The sequence below is a fragment of the Sinocyclocheilus grahami genome, unplaced genomic scaffold (genome assembly GCF_001515645.1).
Source record: "Sinocyclocheilus grahami isolate Dianchi unplaced genomic scaffold, SAMN03320097.WGS_v1.1 scaffold95.1, whole genome shotgun sequence".
Taxonomy (NCBI): domain Eukaryota; kingdom Metazoa; phylum Chordata; class Actinopteri; order Cypriniformes; family Cyprinidae; genus Sinocyclocheilus; species Sinocyclocheilus grahami.
This window is the reverse complement of record NW_015505274.1, coordinates 2,251,581-2,278,320: the sequence shown is the minus strand read 5'-3', so window position 1 is coordinate 2,278,320 and position 26,740 is coordinate 2,251,581. Positions and strand designations below refer to the sequence as shown.

The 26,740-nt window shown below is 36.4% G+C and overlaps 1 protein-coding gene across 1 annotated transcript in view; it reads left to right on the top strand.

The window, feature by feature from the left end:
* The window catches only part of ap2b1 (adaptor related protein complex 2 subunit beta 1), a 35,899-nt gene extending 9,589 nt beyond the window's left edge, over positions 1-26,310 (top strand). The window contains exons 11-21 of the mRNA XM_016275555.1: positions 37-135; positions 443-702; positions 954-1,146; positions 7,559-7,600; positions 8,626-8,772; positions 9,333-9,478; positions 11,170-11,299; positions 13,334-13,418; positions 13,598-13,684; positions 17,943-18,097; positions 25,135-26,310. Of these exons, the coding sequence (XP_016131041.1) occupies positions 37-135; positions 443-702; positions 954-1,146; positions 7,559-7,600; positions 8,626-8,772; positions 9,333-9,478; positions 11,170-11,299; positions 13,334-13,418; positions 13,598-13,684; positions 17,943-18,097; positions 25,135-25,209 (1,419 nt within the window). The 3' untranslated portion in view covers positions 25,210-26,310. The remainder of the gene's footprint in view (positions 1-36; positions 136-442; positions 703-953; positions 1,147-7,558; positions 7,601-8,625; positions 8,773-9,332; positions 9,479-11,169; positions 11,300-13,333; positions 13,419-13,597; positions 13,685-17,942; positions 18,098-25,134) is intronic.
* The last annotated feature ends 430 nt before the right edge of the window (positions 26,311-26,740 follow it).

Below are 26,740 nucleotides of genomic sequence, written 5' to 3'. Positions count from 1 at the left end.
GATCTGATTCAGTATCCACTTTATTGTTGCTTTCAGGTCCAGTTGACTCTGCTAACAGCCATAGTGAAGCTGTTCCTGAAGAAGCCCTCAGAGACTCAGGAGCTGGTTCAGCAAGTGCTCAGTCTGGCCACTCAGGTGAGATGGAAAGGTGCTGATATTAGCAGCTGAAAATGATTTGTTTGGCCTTTAGTGCTTGACCCTACATATCAAAAATACAGTTAACAAGTGCATATGCACTGTATATCAGTCAGATAAAGATTAATTTTTTTGAATATATTTGTAATGAAAGAAAATTGCAAACTTATGCTCATTGCATACAACAGTGTTTTTCTAACAGCATGATGGATAATAGTGTCAAATCTCAAAAGGAGCTCAGCGTCTGGCTGTCAGTGTTACGTTTCCTCTCGAGTCACACTGTTTTTTTTTTTCTTCATCTCCTCAGGACTCTGATAACCCTGACCTGCGTGATCGCGGCTACATATACTGGCGCCTGCTGTCCACCGACCCTGTGACCGCTAAAGAGGTTGTGCTGTCTGAGAAGCCTTTGATTTCAGAGGAAACAGATCTGATCGAGCCCACCCTGTTGGACGAGCTCATCTGCCACATCGGCTCACTGGCCTCCGTCTACCACAAACCCCCCAATGCCTTTGTGGAAGGAAGCCACGGCATTCACCGCAAACATCTGCCCATCCAGCATGGCAGGTACTGAGACGGCTAAACGTCTTGAACATTTCACTGGCTAAAAATGGCTCATGTTGTTTCATCTCTATGTGAGATTCTCTGTTTTTCGAAAAAGGATGTCTGAATCAGTCTCAGTCCCGTAATACAATGGGGGGACTCATCGAAAGTAGTGCCAAACAGACCCAACGTTGTCCGCACTCCACTAGAACAATGAAAAATCCTTTGTTCACTTAGTGTTGCCCATCTCAGTGTGTGTTATCATTCTTTTGTAGTATCGACACTGGGGAGAGTCCAGTCAGTGCCGGCCCGACTGCTTCTATCGATCAACCCCAAGTCATTCCATCTCAGGGTGACCTTCTGGGAGACCTGCTTAATTTGGACCTCGGTCCCCCCGTCAACGTGCCACAGGGGTCTTCCATGCAGATAGGCGCTGTGGATCTCCTCGGAGGTGGTCTGGACAGTTTGGTGCGTGTTCTCGTCTTATAATTGTCTGTTTCTGTTGGTGGATCTTTTATAACGCCCTTTTAGAGTGACCAGTGTTTGTTTTTTAAGCTCACTAGTTTCTCTGCGGCTTGAGTTCAGCCTGGATAGCGTGTTCACTGGTGCAGGTGTGGTTTAGAGGCTATAGGGTATTCCACTAAGCTTGAGATGATTGCAGCAGTGTATTTCACCTTTGAGCGGTAACCACACTCGTTACCATGACCACCACGTCTCACAAGCTTCTGCCTGATGACAGTGAACAGCAAAGTGAAGAATTGCAGGGTGAAACAGCAGCGAGGTTAGAGCTTCTTAACTGGAAAGGGAATGTGATTGCATAAGCGCTCTGACTTTCAATCAAACGCTCATCATTTATTGACACAGTGCTGAATTCTGCCCAGTACTGCAAATCCAAACTTGAAATATGATGCGGGGAAACTCAAGGCTGATCACGACTAAATGCAGTTTTAGGTGTGCATATAATAGAAAACAGTTTTTTTTTGCCCTTTTGTTGATAAGAGTTTGATTGTACTATGTAGATATACAGTGGGTCCAAAAGTGTCACTATGACATGCCTGTCCTTTTCAATGCAAATAATGTTATCAGTATACAGTATAACAATTTGAACAAAAAATGAACATGAATTTCAGAACATTTTAGTATTTGGTTTGTCCCTCTTTTGCTTTGATTTGAGATGATTCCAAGAGCATCTTGAGATTCAATGGAAGCAAGAACAATCTGAACATCTGTACATTTAATTATTTGCTTAGTGACACAAAATTGCAGAATCAGAAATATTTCTTAATTTCATAATGTTTATTATCAAGTGTAAGGCCCCGATCAGACAGAACGCATTTTTCAGATTTGAAAATGCAAGGAGCACCGCACTGCCTTCTTTGGTTTACTTTTTTTTTTTAAATTTAAGCAGTATGCTGCAGTTTTTATGTTGCTAGGGAACCACCGAATCAGCTGTCCTGTCAGTCTAATCAAGGATTATTGCACAAGCGCTCTAAAATCTTTGGTTTGCTGTTAAGTAAACTGTCATATTAGCAGAAAACGAAAAAAAAAAAAATACAGCTATGGGGTAACCTGCGACAGCCACCAAGAGTTTCTCCTCCATCATTGCAGTCTCCAGACATTCCAAGCAGCTATAAACACCTGTCACCACAAGAGAAGGCCCGCCTCTCCATTCATTCGATTGGACAATGGAAAAAAAAAAATGCGAATGACATCGCATAAAGTGCGCATGAACAGCACGCAGAATGCTCACTGACAATAGATTTTCTTTTTTAAAAAGGTGCCTCTCTGTGTGCCTCTCGGCCTTAATTTGTTTTTAAATCCCATACTTTTAGACCTTTGGAACCCACTGTACTCTGACACAAACTGGAGCATGTTAACCTGTGATTACCCAAATTTACTTCTATATGGTACGGTATATTTAGGTTATCCAATCATAGCAGAGATCATTTACAAATAAAATTTAAAGGTACAGTTGCAGCATTAGTTTAATTCAGAGGGTCAGAGAGAGAGTGAAAAATGTACATTTGAAACTAAACTGCAACATTTTTGGTGCAAAAAACCTTGACTAACATTATTGGTGGATTCAGGGTAAAAATAACAAGCTGCATAATTGTAAAATATGGCCCCTTTAATATTGTTTTGAGCACTGATCATGGCGTAGCTGCAGGACGTGCATGTGTTGAAGTGGAGAGGCTGTGGTATATGAAGTGTTCTGACTCCGAAGCAGAGCTCAACCGCAGCACCAGAACCCCAGGGCTAAATGTCTTGCCGTCTTATACACAGTCATCAACCCACATAAAATCTTCCACTCAACACACACATGCACAGTTCCTGAGGGAAGTAAAGAAAAGATTTAACATTTTTGGTCAGGATGTGTGCAAATCTCAATGTTCATGTTCTCTAAAAGGACAGAGTAAAATGAACACACTGAGAAATCGAAACATTCACAAAACCATACGATTGTAGTTTAATATTAACATTTATTTTAATATTTATGATAACTTTTCATTTTAAGGTGCAGTTACATGTGCTATAGTACTACAAGTTAATAATAAATTATGTATTATTACAAGGATCTAAACATAACCCCATAGTAAGTATATGTACTTATTTGTGTAATTACATTATAACATCACCACCTTAAAATAAAGTGTAACCATATTCACATATTATTTACAAGGAATAGCTCAACCCAGTGTCATAATTTACTCACCCTTATGTCACTTTCTTCAGTGGAACTCAAGTGAAGATATTTTACTGAATGTCTTAACTGCTCTTTTCCATATACTGAAAAATTTGGTATAACCTGTAATTACCCTAACACATTGAATAAAATATGAAAGGCTAAAATGGTATTTTCTAGTGACACATACTCCAATTACTCCATACTAATCTTTTATTTGCAACTTTGAAAAATAATTTTTACAGTGCAATGACAGTTAATGATGGCTGTTGTGTTGAGCTTTAAAAGTTATATGCAAAAAGACAGACACACTGTTATTTTTGCACCCTAAGAATTTTAATTGAATGAATTGCAACATTTCGACCCCAATCGGACTTTGTCAGGCTTTGAATTGAGAGCTTTAAAAATTAACCATCTTCCCTTCGTTCAGCAAAATACCTTCTTTTGTGCTCCACTAAAGAAAATTGTACTGTCTGGAATGACATGAGGGTGAATAAATTTTGACAGGACTTTCATTTTTGGGTGATCTGTCCCTTTAATGAATGTTATGGGAAATATTGCATGTATATGCCAGGATCTTCACATCCAGAAGCAATTTGTTCATTTTTTTCCTGGAGCCACAAAAAGCCTATTTTCTACTCCTTGTGAATAATTGGATTTGTCAAGCAGCCATCTCCAGCATGGCACGTGTAAAGCATTTTATTATCTCCCAAATTGGAGGAGTAACTATGTCAGAGCTTTGCACGGGTGCCCTATACAAACCAGGATAGAAACACAATGCCACTTGCTGTGTGAAGATGCTGTTCTAGCTGAAGACGTGTTGAACAGGACTGTAAGGAAAGGTTTTGCAATCCCGTCTCTAGACTACTGATATTCTCATAATTGAGTTTCACTGCTCAGTGATACTCCTTATGAACCACTCCTCCACAAAATGACAAAACACAGGTTGTGAGACTTGACCAGCAGTTAAATCAGTATTCAGAGGTGGGAAAAGTTGAGGTGCTGGTTCTTGTGCCCCAGGCAAGATATGACATACGTATATAATAGATAATATAATGTTAAGATGGGTCACAAAGATTGACAGACTAGTCACCTATCTAGATTTATTCTCTTATACATACAGTTTGGGGTTGGTGAGAATTTTTATTTTCTTTTAAATGTTTTTCAAATACGTCTTTTATGCTCACAAAGCTGCATTTATTTGATCAAAAATAGAAGTAAAGCAAAAACAGTAATATTTGAAACATTGATACATTATTAGTAACAGTTTTCTATCTTAATATATATTATAAAATGTAATTTATTCCTTTTAATGCAAGGCTGAATTTTCAGCAGTACTTCAGTGTCACATGATCCTTCAGAAATCATTCTAATATGTTGATTTGGTGCTCAAGAAACATGTCTTTATATTATTATTAATGTTTTAAACAGTTGTGCTGCTGGATACTTCTGTGGAAACGGTGATGAATCTTTTCTTTGTGAAGGATTCTTTCATGAATAGAAAATTCAAATGAACAGCAATTATTAGAAATTGAAATAATTTATAACAGTGTAAAAGTCACTTTTACTGTCACTTTTGATCAGTTTAATGTAATTTAATTTAAATGTAATACCGTCTTTGTTGAATAAAAACATTAATTTCTTAAAACAAATCTTACTGACCCCAAACTTTTAAATGGTAGTGTATTATTATAATTGTTTTATATAATTTGTTTCTGTTTTTCCTGTGCTTAAATTGGCATGCTTCAGCTCTTCAACAGTTTGCTAAACAGTAAATCTGCACTATACAGGAGTGGTTGTGTCTTTAAATTCATTCTCCATAAAGCAACACCACTACAGCCATTCAGACAGACGTCCTTGGCCATTGCGTCATATTTATGAGTTTCCTACTGCAATTTGAAGTTAGGGTTGACAAAGCTTGTAAAACCTGTCAAGAGATGCGTTCCGCTCCTGTGTTCTGTTCCTTCTAGCTCTACACAAGAACGTGTTTTATGCAAACAGCTCTTAACATATTAGATGAACCTGAGAGCTACTAATTATTCAGAGCTACTTTGAGGCTGATCACCCAGCTATTCACTCAGGCAACTCATGACTCAAAAATGTTTTCGTTTTGCTCATGCCTAACTGAGAGTTATGTTTTGTTCTGGTGTAATAATTCTTATTGGGTCTGCCACTGACTCCTAATGCTGAATGTAATGACCTTTTATGTTCTCTAAATGGACATGGAATCCAACAAAATTTCAGGAGTGTACAAGATTTAGAATGGATTGTCAAACAAATTGGCAGTGATTTTCTTTTTCCTTTCCACCTAATTGTTAAACCTGGTCACATCTCACAGCTTTAACACTTGCACAAAGGTTTGTATTCACAATGAATATGCTTCTGCTGACTAAATGAGTCATTCCAATAAAATACCAATGTGTTCGTCATCCTCGTCAAGAAGACGGTGTTCAGAGCTGAGGAATGTTAAACATTGAACAGTCTGCAGAAGCATCTTGACTGCTCAAGGTCGTGAGTGTTTCAAAGAGACGAACGCTGCAGACTCAGCACCCGAAGGGGTGCATTTTTAAACTCGCAGTCTTATCTCATAACAGATTTACATTGACATTTAGCAGGTCTGGGGCACTAAGTCTATGTCTAATCTGAATAACATTATGACTCAGAAAACCCAGTGTTTTATTTTTTTTCTCTCCGTTGAGATTTGGTTAAGAATATTTGCATTTGACACAACCATCCACTTCTCCCAAACCCTAAACGTTGCTTGTTGCACTTTACAGCTCAGCTTGTGATTTGTGTCCTGCTGAGTGTGAAGCTGTAGGGTTGTTTAATCTTGCTCATTTCCTCACTGAGAAAATCAGGGTGACTGTACGGCTGAAGGTCAGAAAGAGGAATGTGGACTGAGAGAAGGAATTTAAATAGCTTTAGTCATCATAAATTCAAAGACCCTGTTTACTTTCTAAATGCACATTTATAGTATTATTGTGCAGGATGCATTGGTAAACTTTATTCCAAACAAAAAGAAATATTTGTCTTTCATCAAAATGTAATACTTTGGTCCACTGAAACATTTTTCATTCGTTGCTGCTATCACCAAATCTCTACACCCGTTATATAAAACATTTCCACAGTCCAATTAATATCAATGGATAAAAAAAAGTCTTGCTCTGCTTTTATAATATTTTTCTTATTCATTTGTTATTTTACAGTAAAATCGCTCTAATAGCAATATTTATCTCATGTTATGGACATAGTGACATTTTGTCATATTGTTCAAGTCTTGTGGATTTTTTTTTTTCAGTATTTCAGGATTTTCACCAGTGCAGTTCACTCACAAATCTGTTTTTCCTTCAATTCCACAACATAGCTTTAGTCATCATAAATTCAAAGACCCTGTTTACTTTCTAAATGCACATTTATAGTATTATTGTGCAGGATGCATTGGTAAACTTTATTCCAAACAAAAAGAAATATTTGTCTTTCATCAAAATGTAATACTTTGGTCCACTGAAACATTTTTAATTCGTTGCTGCTATCACCAAATCTCTACACCCGTTATATAAAACATTTCCACAGTCCAATTAATATCAATGGATAAAAAAAAAGTCTTGCTCTGCTTTTATAATATTTTTCTTATTCATTTGTTATTTTACAGTAAAATAGCTCTAATAGCAATATTTATCTCATGTTATGGACATAGTGACATTTTGTCATATTGTTCAAGTCTTGTGGGTTTTTTTTTTTTCAGTATTTCAGGATTTTCACCAGTGCAGTTCACTCACAAATCTGTTTTTCCTTCAATTCCACAACTTTTGCTAACACGCTGAAAAAAAGCTGAATTGTTGCTTTCAGCCTATGAAATCACTGCTAAGCTTCAGTGCTAACCATCATGGGGATTCAGCAACAATAACTCTGTAATGCAGGAGCACCACTCAACTCTTCCTTCCTGCAGCTTCACTCATCTCAGTCTTAGTCCACTGCTGAATTAATGGCAGCGGGTGTCTCATAGATTACATTTTCAGGTTGATTTTAGCAACTGGCAAAACAAAAAGTACAACATAGCAGGTTTTAAAAGTTGTTTGTGATGACATTTCCTTTGTAAACAGGAAAACTCTGTTAATAATGGATCCTGGACGTGTCTCTCTGTCTCTCTCATGTTGTTTGCTGGCCTGGAAATGGGTCTTCTGTTCTCTGTTGTAGCTCGGGGGAGATCTGGGAGGAGGTGTTGGGGGCAGTCCTGCAGTAAGTGAGCTCCTCTCTCTCTCCGCTCGTATCCGTCTGTCCGCACTCAACATGTTGTGTGCTATTTATATGATTCTTAATAGCCTGTCTAGTGTAGACACCTAGCTGTGTTCTGCTTTGTTTCTTTTTTTGTTTGCACAAAAATCCATCCTGCTTTGAGGTGATATGATGTTCCTGATATGATGAACTTCTCTAAAGACTTCTGTTTAACATAACCTACTTTGTCATTTGTCTTTAAAGTGCTGGTGATTTTTTATTTATTTTTTTGGTACCTAAATGCCTTGTTTTTCCTTGGTCTCTTTTGCTCATCAAGGCTGCATTTATTTGATCAAAAATAAAATATTAATATTGTGAAATATTATTTGATTCCTGTGATTGCAGAGCTGAATTTTTAGCAGCCATTACTCCAGTCTTCAGTGTCACGTGATCCTTCAGAATGAAACATTTCTCATTATTGTCAATGTTGAAAAGCATTTTTGCTGCTTAATATTTTTGTCTTTCAACATTGATTAATAATCATTTATTATTTCATTTATACCAATAATGATTTATAATAACTGAGCACCTAATCAGCATATTAGAATAATTTCTAAAGAATCACATGACCCTGGAGACTGGAGTAATGATGCTGAAAATTCAGCTTTAACATCTCAGGAATAAATTGCATTTTAAAATATATTCAAATAGAAAACAGTTCCATTAGATTCAAATATTAATTTATTAATTATTTCACAATATCATATTTTGACTGTATTTTTGATCAAATAAATGCAGCATTGGTGAGCATAGGAGACATCTTTTAAAAACCCTGCAAAATCTTAATTATTCCAAACATTTGATCAGTAGTGTGGTTTGTCCCTAATATCAAAATACAATTCATTCTCCTCATATCCTGCACAACTGGTGTTGCCTACATGAAGAATGCCTGTTGCTGTGGTTTAAAAGGTTACACAAACGCTTCCTAGAGTAGTTTCAGCTCTTTTGGCGGTTAGAAATCTTAAGATCTCTATGTTTGTGTCACGCAGGTGGGCCAAAACTTCATCCCGTCATCGGTGCCCAACACCTTTGCTCCGTCTCCTACACCTGCTGCTCTCAGCAGCGGCCTCAATGACCTGTTTGAGTTGTCCTCAGGAATGTCCGTTGCTACAGGAGGATTTGTGGCACCTAAAACTGTGAGTGCTACTCACCACTTAACTTTAAACCATAACCCCTCACCCATTTCTGATCTTTTATATCATAATGAAGAGCCTTTCAAGAAAGGAAGTTCAGTCTGTTCTCATTGTCCAGCATGAGCATTAACTTCATGTGCTACATAAATGCAGGTGTGCAGAACAGCTCGCGGGGGCACAAAGTCTCAGGCATCTTCATTAATAAGAGCTCCATTAGAGCCAGAGTAAATCAGTAGAGTAGGACAGAGCACAATTAGTACTTTATGATCTACCTTGTGGAGTTATCCAATTCCCCTGGTGCTCTGGGTGCCTACTTATATATGTGCTCATTTGTCTCTTTTTTTTATCTGATTTTGTTTCTTTTTGGATGCCAGCTCAGTTCTTGTAAGCAGTGTCTGGGTGAGTGAGTGTAAGCGAATGTCAGACTCCTGCATTAAAGTGCCCTTCAATTTAGAATGACTGTAGTTATCCTCTTAGAGAAGAGCATAGCCTTAATTTATTAAGTAAACAAAACTGTAAAACAGAGGAGGTACCGTGGGGACTAATTTCTTTGGTTTGTGAAGGTATGGTTGCCAGCAGTCAAGGCAAAAGGACTGGAGATATCTGGAACCTTCTCTCGGCGTCAAGGGCACATGTACATGGACATGACCTTCACCAATAAAGCACTGCAGCACATGACTGACTTTGCCGTCCAGTTCAACAAGAACAGGTCTGTGTTTATGTTTATGATATTAATCATTCTGCTAATAGTTGATGATAATCATTGTGGCATATGTTTTCGGTAACCAGTGTCCAAAATGAAGATTTTATATTTGAGTAATTGTTGTTTTATTTTAAATAATACCAGTATATTTGGTTATATAACTGAATTTAGTATTATATACTGTATATAATACATTTAAATTACACTACCATTAAAAAAATTTGAGGTCAGTAGGTTTCAAAAGAAAAAAAAAAATTCAACAAAGATGCATTAAATTGAGCAAAAGTGATATTTATAATGTTACAAAAGATTTGCATTTCAGATAAATTCATCAAAAAAATCCTGAAAAAAAATGTATAACAGTTTTCACAAAAATATTAAGCAGCACAACTGTTTTCAACGTTGATCATAATAACAAATGTTTCTTGAGCTCCAAATCAGCATGTTCAAATGTTTTCTGAGAGATCATGTTTGCCATAACAGGAATAACTTGTTTTAAGAAGAATTAAAATAGAAAACTGTTTTGTGATGTTTCACAATATTACTGAATTTTTAAAATATTTTTTATGTATTTTGTGTATTTAATGTTTTTATATATTCTTTTCCATTTATTTATTTTAGCTATTTATAACCGCAATAAAAACATTTAATTTTCCTAACTAAACTTCTGAAGGTAATTTTCCACAAAGATAAAAGTACACTGTAAAAAATAAGTGTAATTTTAACTGTAAAATTTTGTAAAAACGTTACGGAAAAAAACTGTTAATAGATTAACAGTAAGTTCTCGTACTATATACAGGGAAAAACTGTAAAATATCTAACCAGACATTTCATGTAATTTTACAGTAAAATGCTGTTAATTTTACATTTTTTAGAAGTAAAACTAACAGATCAATGTATAGTTTACAGTCAAAAACTGTAAACTGATATTCCCAGAATTCCCTGCATGACACTACACATTTGAAAGTATTTTGTTTAAATAATCATGTTTTTTTAATAGTTTTTGTTATTAGTTATGTATATTTGGGCTTTATGTTATGTCTTCTGTTGTTTAATGGAAGTTGAATGCATTATTTAAGTATCATGTGTGTTACCATGATGGTGTTTTGTGTTTGCATGAATGACTCTGTGCACCTTCTATATATTAGTATATGCTTCTGCTTGTGGCGAAGCTACTTGTGATGAGCTTTGATTCTTCATGTGGCTTTCTCTTTTACCAGCTGCATTATTATGGTGGTTGTCAGTATGTTAAAGGTACAAAACAGATTTTAATAGCAGTGTGCATTGTTGAATTTACTGGTTTACATTCAAATTTTCTTGTTTGTAAATTACAGTTTTATACTGTAAAATTTACAGTTTATGGCCGTAAATGTGTTTACAGTTTTTCTGTATTTTTTTACAAAATTACTCTGGCAACCACAGCTGCCAAATTTATTTTGTAAAAACTACAGATTTTTTTTTACAGTGTAGATCTGCAGCAATGAGATAATCTAGGTATCTAATTAGGGTTAGATGATTTTTTTTACATAGTTATTTAATCCATGAATTGTTTTTTGAATCCTTAAAGTTACAGGCCACATAGCCAGTAACTCAAATTTTTGCTCTCACTCGCTAAGTGTTAATTTGCCTTGCCTGTAGCTGATACATAAAGTAGAGCAACGAGAGGCTATGTACATATGCTTTGTTGTTGTCATTAGTTTTGGAGTGATCCCCACCACACCTCTCTCCATTCACACTCCACTGATGCCCAGCCAGATCATCGACATCTCCCTCCCTCTCAACACCATCGGCCCTGTGATGAAAATGGACCCACTCAACAACCTACAGGTACATTGCATGTACACTCCCCCATACACACCCACACACGCCCATGGGTCCTCCTGAGGTCCCTTCTTTGCATTAATCATCCCACAGGAAATAACACATTAAAAATATGCTGTTAATGTTTAAATTACATCTTTGTGTATCCAAACCTCCGAGCTCTCAACTGCACAGCACGCACATTGGTCTCTGATTATTTGAGTCAGTTGTCCCCACGTGCTTCGTTAGTTACTGAGATAATTTGTGTGAACAGCAGCTGCAAAAGATAAAATTTCATGCCTTTAAAACACTCCAGATAATGAGTACTTGCCCACGGCATCTAGTCTACTAATGCAGATCATCAATCAGATACAAATGTCATTATGAATCATCATCGTTTCATATGATTTATATCAACATGTTTCTGCCTCATTAGTTTTAAACCAGTGTGTCAGTTCATCTTTGGATGGAAGTCCAACAGTGTTTGCTGTCCCAATGAGATGTCCCAACATTTTTCCTCCTCCACCTCTATTTTCTGCCCATGACATCCTGCTGGGTTGCTCTCTTTGCTTCATGCGCCCCCTGTTTAAGGATCCTTTTCTGTGACTCTTCTCCTCTCCTCTTCACTGTTGTCAGTGTAAGCATCTGGGTATTCACTATTAAACAGTAGCTGAATGCCCTTTGAATGGCCAGGAGACACTGTGACCTGACCATGTCCAAGTTAATTAAACAGGTGTATTAATTATCGTCCTGTCATCGCAAACACATACAACAAATTTTGAAGAGTGTACCAGCCGCCATTTTACATAAAATTTAAAGTCGACATGAAATAAAAATTTAACCTGTCTGTTTTGTAAATGCATGTTATAAATCATTCTGAATGATTCGTCCAAGTATGTTTCATATATATATATTTTTTTACCATGTATTATTTAAAGGAATAGTTCACGCAGAAATGAAGATTTGCTGAAAATGTACTCGCCCTCAAGGTGAGTTTTGTCATTGGAACAGATTTGGAGATATTTAGCATTACATCAGTTGCTCAGCTGTGGATCCTCTGCAGTGAATGGGTGCCGTCAGAATGAGAGACTAAACAACTGATTAAAAACTTCACAATAATCCACAAGTGATCAGCACAACTCCAGTCGATCAACTAATGTCTTGTGAAATGAAAAGCTGCAAGAAACAAATCCATCACCAAGGTCCATAATCTATAATTATGCTTCCTCCAGTGAAAAAGTCCATCCCCTGTTGCCTTCTCACATTAAAATCCACCAGCATATTTCTTTAGGTCTGTGTTGTTACGGATTATGGACTCATTTTTGAAGAAATGGGTTTAAAGTTAAAACGGTTTAATGATGGATTTGTTTCCTACAAATGCAGATTTTAATTTCACAAGACATTAATAGATGGACTAGAGTCCATTACTTGTGGATTATGATGTTTTATGATTTTTCTGGCGGCACCCATTCACTGCAGAGGATCCATTGGTGAGCAAGTGATGTAAATATCTCCAAATAAGTTTTGATGATTGAACAAACTCGTCTACATCTTCGATGGCCTGAGAGTGAGTACTTTTTCAGCAAATTGTCATTTTTGGGTGAACTATTTTTGAAACCATTCCACATTTTCTCCTAAATTAGTCAGAAAATACAAAAAAGTCTGCCGATTATGCTTCTATGACTAATAAAAATTAAATGATCTTCCTTTCCAACAAAGAACACACTGGGTGGCTAAAAATAGAGATCAGTTATGCCATAATTTATTCATTGGATTTCTATGGCTCGCTTTGCAATGTAATAATATTTACATGGTGTAAAATATGAAGGAACTCATCAACGGGTTGCGACCATTGATTTCTACTTACACCTCTTTTCTGCTCTTGTGCCTTTCTTCTTGTTTCCCTTTTCCTTTTCTGTCCCTTTCTGTGTAACTGAAAGCTCTTATTCCGTTTGGTGAATAAGGACAGCATCAAAATGCAGTCGGGCTGTAGAGGCGTTTTAGACCCTTATACAGTGAAGTGTATTTTAAAGTCTGACCGCTCAACCTTTCTCACCCCAGGTGGCTGTGAAAAACAATATTGATGTCTTCTACTTCAGCACGCTGATCCCTCTCAACGTTTTCTTTGTGGAGGACGGCAAAATGGGTAAAAGCACTCCGCGTACACATGCTCAATCTAAAAACAGCACACTGTTACACACTGAGGTTTTGATTGAGCTTAGGCTTTATAAAAGAGTGGATTGATGGGATGTAGCTAGGACTGAGCACACTTTAGACACTGATTGGCCAATCCCACTTGATAAGCTTTAAACCTTTCTTCAACAGAGCGTCAGGTGTTCTTGGCCACATGGAAGGACATTCCAAATGAGAATGAGCTGCAATACCAGATCAAAGACTGCCACTTAAACGCAGGTGAGTTCATCTAGTGCTCAACTTGCATGCATGCAGCGAATTGGAACCTTCTACAATGTGTCTTGTTGCAAGACACTCCAATTAATATGATTATATTTACATGTACAAATGTACAATGTTAAAATTGATTGCTATAAAATACATTAAGCAGCACAACCGTTTTCAACATTGATAATAATAAGAAATGTTTCTTGGGGTGCAAACAAGCATATTAGACTGAGCAACACTGAAGACTGGGGTAGTGACTGCTAAAAGTGTAGCATAGCCATCACAGGAATACAAATACATTTTAAATAAAATATATTAAAAAATATATTTATTTTAAGTTGTAATAATATTTTACAGTACTACAGTTTTTGCTGTATCAAACAATTGCAGTCTTGGTGAGCTGGGAATGGCTCAGAAATTCTATTTTGTATAAGACATGGCAATGTAATACATACTAATCATTCTATTATGTTTTTTTTACACTCCTAGTATTAAAGCTCATTGCACAGGCCTCACCATAGTCCCAGACATTGTTGAACAAGCATAGATTCTTGATTTATGACTGTGACTTCATGTGATGCTTTGATATTAAGCCAACAATTGAATTATTTGCTTCAAGCTTTATTACACAACATCCACTGCACAGTTTGAGATTTAAAAAAGCAGAAAAGGTCCCCTTTCTGGAGTTCCCACCATTCTGTTATAATTCATGGTTAATTATTTAGTGTGGTGGCAATGTAAAAATGTTGTGGAACGTGGTCGGCTGTGCACAGACTCTGACAGAGCTGGTTTATTTCAAGGCTTATCAGCTCGCTATTTGTATTTATCAACCTGGAGCCAATTTGAGCATACAGCAGCAGACACGTGGGGTGGAGGAGTGCCGAACACAGGGACCAGCACAGAGAGCCTGTTTCACTTTCTGGAATTACCGATCAGACGCCCAGAGGTGCCTTAATCACCAGACGTCAGACAATCTCACTTCCCCTGCTTTCATCTGCTCTCATTTTAGCAAGGCACACAGATGCACGATTTTATCCAGCCGAATAAAGCGTTCGTGGTCTGATCGCCACATGTAGTTCACACAAAAACAGCAGTAGTTTGGCAAATCCAGGCTTTGATTTTTTTTTCCTCTTTCTCTGATGCCTTGTTTTGGGAGGAGAAGCCATGCTGTTCTGTTTCAGTCGTGTTTATTTGCATGTAGAGAATAATCAACTGCCATTGTGGGATGCAGATTGGCTCTAGCTTGTCATGACTTGAATAACAATGTGAACGTAATGGAGCGTACAATTGAGGGCAAGCTATGACCGAATGCCTTTTCCCACACCTTGTCCATTGCTATTATTTGTAAATGACTGAATGTTTTCTCATAGAATTGAATTAGTGGGAAGTTGTTTCGCATTTTGTTGTTGTTGAGACTGGTCGATTTGTTCTTTATCAGGATGCAGCTGCAGCTCTCGGGTCCAGGAGGAAGGGATGCGCTCGTGTCCTTGGATCAACAGATTCCTAATTATGAATAATTTCAGCACTTAATTCAGCAGAAAATAAACATCACTAATTAGTTTTCAGCGTTAATGTTTTACAACCATTTACAAACCTAATTGATATGCTGCAGAATTGCTGCCTGTACATGAACATGACAGAGATCAAGAATAATTGAAATACAGGTTCTCCAAAATATCATAGAGATGCAGGTGAAGCAGCCACCTAGCAACTGCATAGCAATGTTTTAACAGTAATTTCGTATACTTAAGCAACCGCAATGCCTTGGCAGCCACCCACAAAACCCTATTGTATTCTTTAGAAAATTTGTATTAATATTGCATGGTGTCCCTCCTCATCCGCCTCTCTCTCCCGTCATGAGCTGCTCTGTGTGTGTGCTATGTATTGTGAGGACAGACTCAGAGGATTGACAGCAGTAGTGTGAACTGGAGTGAGTCACAGCACACTCCACATGTTGCTAATACCAGCTGTCATCACCTGATTCTGTGGCTTATATAACGCAGACTGACTGCCACCTTCCTCGGACCTTTCTCTCTCTATGTATAAATGTTTTCCATATTCTTTTTCCGTCAACCTTATGGCTTTTTATTTCCCCAATCCGTCTTTCTCCCTCTTCAAATACTTCATTACGTTTTATTGTGCCACTTTACCTTGCTCTTGTTTGCGCCTGTCCTTGTCTTTCAGCGCATGACTATCTCTGTTGCCAGGGGTTTCATCATTCCCTCTCTCTCGTTCCATGGAGTCCAATGCTCCCAAAATGCAATGATATGGCTCAGGAGTGATTTATTCCAGAACAGCATCACTCAGGAGTTTCATAGTATGATGTGTAAAGTAGTTTTAAGACAGTCAGTAGATTATTAAGTTAAAAAGGTTTTTGTAAACATGACGACTAATATAATGTTTTTGGGGTTGGCTTTTGTTATCCCTGTTATTTATTTGTTGGTTTATTTATATGATTTTTATTATATATATATATATATATATATATATATACAGTGGGTACGGAAAGTATTCAGACCCCCTTAAATTTTTCACTCTTTGTTATATTGCAGCCATTCAGCCATTATGTGATATTTCAGTTTTTCTTTTTTAATAAATCTGCAAAAATTTCAACAATTCTGTGTTTTTCTGTCAATATGGGGTGCTGTGTGTACATTAATGAGGGAAAAAATGAACTTAAATGATTTTAGCAAATGGCTGCAATATAACAAAGAGTGAAAAATTTAAGGGGGTCTGAATACTTTCCGTACCCACTGTGTATATATATATATATATATATATATATATATATATAATTTGTTTGTTGATGTGCTCCAAAAAAAAAAAAAGAATTTAAAATGTACAGACATTCTCTTCCAGGGAAATGGACCAATAAATTGTATTATTTTTTATTAAATGTATTATTGATCACTAATAACTCAAAGTTTTGTTCAATCAAATATCCTATGGAATGAGAATGACCCTTCTCGCCCAAATGATCAAGGTGTAGTTGATAAATAGACCAAAACATCTTGGAGAGATTATACAAGAGAAAATGTGTATTTTTAGATGATCTAAAGTATATTTCTGCTGAAGATTTCTGAAAAAAAGTGGAGGTGTAACACTGCAGGACTGAATAAATTAATTTGGAAGTAGTTCCAAATCATAACAAATATAATTAAACTCAGGTAAACTTTATTTTAGATAATGCCATATTTATTTTTATTTTAAACTATTCAAAATTAATTTGAATAATTTTATGATTATAGGCAAAACCCTTTTTTCCACACAAATGATAAAAGAAAGATGAATGGCCTTTTTTCGAGGACAATACAATTCTGTATGTCAACTGCTCAAATACTAGTCTTGGCCTCAGATGTCACACCCACGGACCGTTGGCTAAATGTCTGATGCATGTGGTACACAAAATTGGAAACACTTCAGGAGATTCGAAGTTGCCATCGGATTGGATGAATTATACAGGCTTTCCGGGAGACGTGTGTGTCGCGTTCTGCCTGGAAACAAATATGCCGTGACACCAAACCCCCTCATGGAAGAAGAAAGCCGTCGTGTTTACAATTGTGATAATGAGTGCTTATCAGGATCAACTAAATTATGGATTTTCAAAAGTATGTGAAATATTTAAAGTTCGCGGCATAGAATCTTTAAAATACGTCCAAATGTTTTACACACAAAGCTATCTGTTATCTGTTTGAGGTCTGTACTTAGCTGTTATTGTGGGGACATTTCCACGCCCCTAAACATGATGCGGCACAAAACGAAACGTGATTGGTTGCTTTATCTGTCAGTCATATGGCCTCTTGGGCGGTCCTTGCCATTCAAAACGGCCAAGGTTCCCAGACCTTCTGCTGTGAGTCTGAAGGTCTGGCTACGCGAGACTACTCAAATACCAACTGTCTCCAACAAGAAAGTTGCAAGTAGCAAATTTCGGTTCATTGTGTGCCTTCAGTTGTGCTAATGCTCATACTTTGCTAGTAATTTGCATACTGTGCTTATGCTCTTTGCCAACCATAAGCTGATTGTGAAGAAACTGACAGAAATGTATCTATTACAAGTGTATTCAATGCATTCATCCATGGTACAAACAGGTTATTGCCATGTACCCTTACTGTTTCATATGAAATACTTATAACACATGCTCATTAGACCATTCCATGTTTTTTTGTTTTTTTTAATAGATGAATTGTAGCTTTTCTTCTGATAACTGTAGTCTAGTGAGAGACTTCTGTGAATATCTTGTTGGGTAACCATGTGTCTGTGGTATTGGCAGATACAGTGTCAGGCAAACTGCAGAACAACAACATCTACACCATCGCCAAGAGGAATGTAGAAGGCCAGGACATGCTGTATCAGTCGCTCAAACTTACCAATGGGATCTGGATCCTCGCCGAACTCCGTATACAACCTGGCAATCCCAATTACACGGTAATCACTCACAGCGCAAAGATTCACCAATTGTGCATTCAAACAAAGTCCGACTCGAGGAATGCATGCCAATTTGACACAAAGAGCAAAATAAATTGTGTCCCTTGACAAACAAAATGCTTTTGACATGGTCCAGAACATATTCAAGGACATCCTTCATCCCTTAGTTTGAGGGAATAATATATGAACATAAAACCTGGTTTATTTTTATCTCTTCTATTTTGTACACCAATCCACTCGAAGGTTTCAGCACATTATTATATAATTCAGTGCTCTGAAGATCAGGCTTTTAAAACATGATAAATTTATGACCTTGAAAGCAGTGCTTTCTGCTTGACTTGCCTGCCTAATGCATTAAATGAAGAGGAAGGTCAAGAGCAGTGTGAAGCACTCGGAAAAGGCTTGTCTCATGAAAGGTAGAGTATTGATCCAAATTTTTAAAGCAATTTTAAAGTTACTTTCTGACCCTCCATAGACGGCAATGCAACTACCATGTTCAAGGCACTGAAAGGTAGTAAAGACATCATTAATATAGTCCATGAGACATCAGTGGTTCAACCGTAATGTTATGAAGCTACGAGAATACTTTTTGTCGGCAAAGAAAATAAAAAAATTACAACTTTATTCAACAATTTCTTCTCGTCCATGTCAGTCTTCAACGCGCTTTCACGAGAGTGCCATGACGCATGCGTGTGATGATGCTGCTGACACATGAGCCGGTGATTCTTTTCTATACCCGCTCGGTGCAACAACATCATCCAAGTGAAAGATATAACACCAACATGTCAGAAAAAAACTATCTAATCTATCTAATAAAAAAATCTATCTGCCTTGAGTCTGTTGGGATATACCTCTACTAACTTTGCACATCTATCTATCTATCTATCTATCTATGAACACTTAGACATTTTAGGTTTTTATAATTTTTTTGAACATTTATTTACCTTGTTGTAGTTTCAAACTTCCTTGTGTTAAACACACACAAAATAAAGATATTTAATAGAATTCATTAGACATTCAGCTAAATATATCCTTTTGTGTTTCACACAAAAAAGAAAAACTTAAACAGGTTTTAAATTACATTGTTGAATTTTTTTTTATTTTTAGGTGCATCTCTTTAAGTCCCTTTAAGTGCGAGTATGTATAAAAATCCAATCCAAATCTTCTATACTTACTTTGCTGGATCTGTCCACTGCTTTTGATATGGTGAACCACCATATTCTCCTGTCAACCCTATTGGAAAATGGCATCTCAGGAACCGCATGCCAGTGGTTTGAGTCTTACCTCTCAGATAGGTTCTTCAAGGTGTCTTGGAGAGGTGAGGTGTCCAAGTTGCAACAGCTAGCTACTGGGGTGCCTCAGGGCTCAGTTCTTGGACCACTTCTCTTCTCTGTCTACATGGCATCACTAGGTTCTGTCATTCAGAAACATGGCTTTTCATATCACTGCTATGCTGATGACGCTTAACTCTACCTCTCATTCCATCCTGATGATCCGACGATAGCTGCTCGCATCTCAGCTTGTCTAACAGACGTTTCTTGTTGGATGACGGACCATCACCTTCAACTCAACCTGGCTAAGACAGAACTGCTTGTGGTTTCAACAAACCCATCACTTTATCAAAATTTCACCATCCAGTTAGGCTCATCAACCATAACTCCTTCAAAAACCGCTAAAACCCTTGGAGTTGTGATTGATAAGCTGAATTTGCAAGATTAATATTTAATGAGCCGAAAAGAACGCACGTCACACTTCTGTTCATCAATTTGCACTGGCTACCAGTAGCTGCTCACATAAAATTCAAGGCATTAATGTTTGCCTACAAAACCACCACTGGCTCTGCACCCCTTTCCCTAAATTCATTACTTCAGAGTTATGTGCCCTCTAGAAGCTTGAATCTGCAAGTGAACGATGCATTATTGTGCCATCTCAAAGAGGCACAAAATCACTTTCATGGACTTTTTCATTAACTGTTCCCTCCTGGTGGAATGACCTGTCCAACTCAATCCGAGCAGCTGAGTCCTTAGCCATCTTCAAAAAAACAACTAAAAACACATCTGTTCCATCTTTATTTGACCCTCTATCTCTAGCACTTTCTATTCTATTTTAATTCTACTTGATCTATTTATCATTATTTTAATTTTTTTTAAACAAACACTAGCTTTCTATTTTTTCTATTCTATCTACTTGTTTTTCTTTGTGTGTGTGTGTGTGTGTGTGTGTGTGTGTGTATATATATATATATATATATATATATGTATATATAAAACCTTGCTACGTGTACTGCGTTAAGCTAACCGAGACTTGTCATTTGCACTTACATATTGTTGCTCTTTTGTTAGTTTTGATTGCTTCTATTGTCCTCATTTGTAAGTCGCTTTGGATAAAAGCGTCTGCTAAATGTAAATGTATAAACGTCATATTATTATATAATTCATATCAGCCTATGAGCAGCAGTGACTCTCAGTGTCAGTGGTGCTTCACAGACCTCTCATCGGGTATCAAATCTGGTTGCATTTGAAATTGAGATGCAGAGTATGGAAATGAGTGCTCATCATCTGTTTGAGGTCTGTACTTACATGTTTTATAATTCATGTGGAGCCAAACATCAGTGCTCTGCTCAATGCTCTGCCTGGTGAATTGAAATCTATTTTGCTCAGTGAGGCACAGAACACAGGTTGAGCACCTGCAGTGAACCTTTCCTTGGCAACAGCATGACACTGGAGATTGATAAGCTCCGGCTGTACATTTGACAGTGGTTTGTTATAATCATATGAGTGATCATCATATTCAACCGTTTTTATGCTCGTTCATCTAACACAGAGCACTTGGATAAAACTGGCTTTATGACAAGCTAGACAGAAAATCCCTCTTCAGCTCTTCACAACTCGCTGCTAAGCATGCAGTGATGTGTAAATGTGTGTTTGTGCAAGAGAGAGTGTGTACACAGCAGATGGCCAGTTTCTGAAACCTGAAAAGTGCTGCCTGTGCAGGTAGTGAAGGGATGGAAAGGTTCTGGATTTGATTCTGGTCCTTAACGTTTCCATTACTACTTCTAGTACTTTTAAGGAATAAATATTTTATTATATTAAAATATATATAAAAATATAAATGCAGTTCAGTAATTGGCCTTATATTTTAAACAAAAATATTAAACATAAAAATGTGAAAACATGTACCATTAATTAATATTAATATTATTATAAAATTAATATTATTATATTTTAAATATAAATAATAAAAAATGTCATAAATATATCAAATTAATATAAAATACTACTGACAAAATGTTTGCTGTATATGAGTCAAAGATGAGATGCCCCATTTTGGTGTCCACGTCAAATAAAATTTACAAGTGTGATTTTATTTACATAGAAAACATATATTAAATGCAAGTAAAGTTTCAAATAACTATTGTGAAAATAAAATGTCAAAATATGGGTGAAATAATGTTCCATTGTCATTCAGCATAGCAGATGTATTTATATAAAATTAAACTGCATACTTTAATCTGACCTTTACTTTTTAAAATATATAAAAGAAGTGATCATACAAAATTTTATTATATTTCAAATGATTAAAAGTTTCTTGTTGGTTTGAAGGATAGTGGCAAAGATTGGTAAAGATTAAAAACTGCAATTAATTAGTTTTTGGGGCTGCGTAGTCATGCTTAAATAGTCTTTTAATGTCATCTAATAATAATTTTTTTGAATATGCCTGACAAGATGTTTTGGTATATAAACTATTGTTGCACTGAATAACATTTAAAAAAAATTCTGGTAGTCATAGTAAAAATGTATGATAGTCATTATTTTTGCAGTATGGAAAAAGAAAATACATTTTAAAGCTGTATAAAACTTGTATTATGATGCTTGAAAACCCGTCTTTGTCTATATATATAAATATATAAATTCATCTATATATATATAACCAAGTACAAAAGCTGTATGGATTTGATTCACTAATTAGAATCATTAGTCATTCAAAGTCATTCTTTGTTTTTTGTTTTATTCACTTTTGATTTTGAGTCTCACAAGAGTCATTCATTTGAGAATCAGACTGCAGTAGTTACACTGGTTGTTTTTGATTCACTAAAAAGAACCGGCTCTTAAGAGTCATTCATTTGGGAATCATATATACAGCGATTGCATTGATTCACTAAAAAGAACCAACTCCGAGTCGGCTTTGTTTCACGCTACAGACTCATGAGCAGTGTTGCATTTTATAATTAGTGCAGGAACACAGGCGTCATGCAGGACACATCCAGATTCAGTGTTTCTAGTATTGTTTTTCTGAAGGCAGCATAGATGCATTGTTCACTGCTTCAGATTTCCCACAATCCTGTGTGTGTGGTTGGCAGTTGGTAGAAATAATAAGAATGGCATCTGATGGAAGAGTTGGAAAAAACTCATGAATGTAATTTTTTCAACTTATGATTCCATTTCCAGTGAGAATTAAGTATTGTAGTCCTTAGGCCAAAAACATAGAAAAAGCAATTTCAACTGACTAGCCAGCAAGACATCTGCCTTCAGTTTCAGCAGCCATGGACTGTACAAATTTTCTGTTGGGAAGTTGGTGGCCAAATTAAGAGACTGCTAAATAGATTAATCTGTTGATTAACAATAGAACTCTCTTGATTATTCAGAAGGCATCTGCTCAGCCACCTCTGCTGAGCTTGATTGGCTGTGGCCCCCTGAGGCCAAGTCGGCTCAGTGCGATCAGAAACCCTACCTGATCCCAGACTATTGATTTTTAATGAGACTTCGGCTCTCAGTATTCTGGCAGCAGCTGGCTCCGATCTGAACAGATTATAACTGGACTCCATCGAGCCAGTGCGGTTTAACCTAACAGCCGGTGATGGAGTGCTGTTGTCTGCCAAGAGCCGAGACCTCTGGAAACACATTCCTCAAGTAGAGGTAACCAATACAAGCCTTGCTGTATGTGGGATTATGTTCCTGGTGGTCCGAGAATTACTCTGTGCAATCAATTGGAGGAAACATCACTTGGATTTATCTTCGGTCAGTGTGAATATAGTGACATTTAAAGGGAAGCGTTCATTGACAGCAAGAGCTGAGCTGAGCTGACCTATATGTATATAGGTAGACCTCCTCTTGGAGGATGTTTTGTTTCGTTAACTAAAACCAGAGAAAAAAAAGAAATACAGTGGAGTCCAAAAGTCTGTGACTCACTTTCAGAATCTAATTTAAACCTGGAAATAACATTTGAGGGTTTTGAAATATATAAACCAAAAAATGTTGGGGAAAAAAACCAAATTCTACACTGTTTCTGGATCACTAATCAAATAAGTGAATTACTGACATTGATCAAGTGGCTCTTTGCAGACAGGCAGAAGTTTTTGTTTCCACTGAAGCTCAATGTGTTTTTTGGATCCTCTTAAATGATTATCAGCTTTGACACACTTGTGGAGTTCATTCTGCTGTCATTAAAGTAAAAGGGGCAAATTCTGCAATTCAAATTTCTCAGGTCAAATGTCCAGATTAGGTCTTAAGATCTTTTTTTGAAGGTCTCTCCGCCTCCACTGCATTTGGACTCGTTCTTGTCTCGGTCTCGGACTAAGAGGACTGGGGATTTTATTTCAAGACTGATCAAGACCACGACCGTGATGATATCACTAAATTGCCGGTGCATTGTCTGATTTATTTGTTAACATCATTAATGTGATGATGTAAAACTTCCTGCCTCAAATGCAATCAATTTGATTTCTTTTGATACTGTTGTGCCAGGTCAGAATTTAGTGGAGAATTGTCTAAAAAATGCCAAAATAATTCAAGATACGATTGCAAAAAAGTACTTGTATGAGACCTTGTACTTATAAAATAATATATATAATTGAGCATTATCACAAGAGCAAGAGAGCTGTTTTCATGAATACAAGCACGATTGCAAGCGTGATATTGATTTTATACAATCATTCTACAAACAAGAAGTTAAGTGAATTACATTTTAGACACAAATTGTAAAAAAAAAAAAAAAAAAAAAAGTAAAAGTTTTTGCTATTTCACAATGAAAACAGTTCCAAACAAATCTATAGCAGAACGTTTCCGAGCAAAACACAGCAGTATTTCGTTACTGAATGAATCGGCGGCGGCTTTGAATGAATCGGCTGAATAAATGATTCCATGACTCACTCATTAAATGATTTGCCGCCATCTAGCCTACTGGCAGTTTTAGTGTCATTTAAAAGTATCAGTATATTTTTCCAACATAATTGTATATGCAAAAATGTACTTTTAAAACATTGATCTCAACAATATTTATGCAGTTGTAATTGTACCAATTCAGATGCAACTTCTGTGCCACCTCTGCAGTGCAAAGATGAATTTTGTTGTTAGTGATTTCAATTGATTGGTAACAGCTCAATACAGTGTCTTATTATTCTAATTGTATTTATTACTTAAATACAATACATTTTTCAGGCAGTAAATGTGGATGTTTCAGATTAATTTGTGGAGTTGGGGTTTGGGCTCGTCTTGGTCTCAACGCACTCGGTCTTGGTTTAGGTGGTCTTGACTACAACATTACCACTAGTGGTACAGTATATATTGTGGGCTTACACATGTTTGGATACTACTATTTTTTCTATTATGGATTATGAACAATCTCCATATTGTTTTCAGTCCTTGCAGTTCCATACTGAAAATCAATGGATTAACCATATAATCACATGTAGTTATGGCTGCAAAAAAAGAAGAGATAATGCTTCCAATATCTTTTGTTGCGTCACAGGCTGTATATCCAATCAAACTCAAAATATTATGGTGCAATTTTAAGTCATTTGGTAGAAACCTGGTCAACTCTAATAAAACTATGCAAGGTAAAAGAAAATATGACCCAGACAACATTAAAAATAGAGAATGAACATTTGTGACTATTTAATTGTTTCTGCATTTTATTTGTAATATTAATTAATGTCAATGTTTTATAAGGACAGGTTTTTTTGTGCACTTTGTTGCACATTTTTGTTACACTACTCCACATTTAATTAAGTTACTCATTGCTTTTTCTTTCTCTTTCAGCTCTCTCTGAAATGCAGGGCTCCAGAGGTGTCTCAGTATGTGTACCAGATGTATGATGCCATTCTGAAGAATTGAACATCTCTATAGTCCCTTTCCCCCTCCACATATATGTCTCCAGGATCCAGCTCTCCATGTTTTCTGAAATTGTTTTAAATCCATCTCTAGGTACCAGTTTACTCAATGTGCCCATTATGTAAGAATCGTACATGTTCTGTTCTAGCCAAATGTCTCGATGTTGTTGATAAAGTGTCGAAGGGAATTGTGGAACACAGCTCCAGTGTGATTATATATATTTTTTAATTGTTTGAATGCTTGGTCAGTACTTCACCTTCACATGCCCTGTATTGGTCATATGCAAATCTTAAAAAGAATCTAAAAATAGCATCGGGGGAATGTAACAAAGCAGGTGTCTGGCATACAGATACTTGATGTGGATTAACTTTTAAAAGTTATCCTGTTTTACTGGTAACCACTTAAAATGATTATAGTTACCTAAAATAGTTACCATTTTTGATTTCCATCATGCATTATTGCTTTTGTTTCATTCTCCAGTATGCTGCAATGTTGCTTCATGCAATTGTACAACATCCCAGCTATCTGATATTAGCCTTGCATGCTTTGACCAACACATAAATGCCACATTCCTTGTAATGTTTTGTATACCTTGTTCATCTTAACCACTGTATGAACATGCCAACACTACATCATTGTCTTATATTGTTTGAATTGCTATGAGTCAACTTAATATGATACAAAGAAAACATGTTTTCTATCAATTATATATAAGTGGGTCATCTGATATTCATTCCCAGGCTGAATCCATCCATATGTGATATATTATGCTTGTGAAAGTGAGTAGGTTTTGTGAGGTAGTTTTTGGTCTCCGTGGAGTGTTAGAAATATCTGTTCAACGTTAGTATACAACCTCACTCAGCTTTGGTTTAAGACTAATACACTAACATAGAGATGCAATAAAAAAATTCATCAACATAGACTCCGCGATACAAGGATGAATCACTTTTGGACTGTGAAGTAGTTTGTTTTTCCCTGAAACTTAACTAGTCTTCATGCTGGTGCTGGTGACTTAATGTGTCTTAACTTTTTTTGTTGCCATAGTTGCTAATGTACCTGTGAACCTGCATGTAAGCAGCGTCCAATAAACATCTGCCAGTAGAACACTTGTTTAAGAAGGTGAAATGTTAATACAGTATCCCTTATGTGCGCAAATATGAGTTTTAATGATTACCATTTATATTACCAGTGTGATCCCAGTGCATCTCAATACTGAAATGTGACGTCTCACGTCTGACATAAATTCAACAATGTCTGATCAGATTTCTCCAGATTTATTTTATGGATAGTAACGTAAAATAAAGTCAGCAGTGTTGACATCCCAAACATTCACCCTCATTATGTTTGTCATTATGTAATTCATGCGGATTTCTCAGTTCCCTTTTTTTTCTTAAATTATGCAGATAATATAATAATATTAATAATTATTGTAGTAATAATATAATAACAATTATAATTGTATTTATAATTATACAATTACTATGATATAAACAACAGTAATAGTGTGTGTGTGTGTGTATATATATATATATAC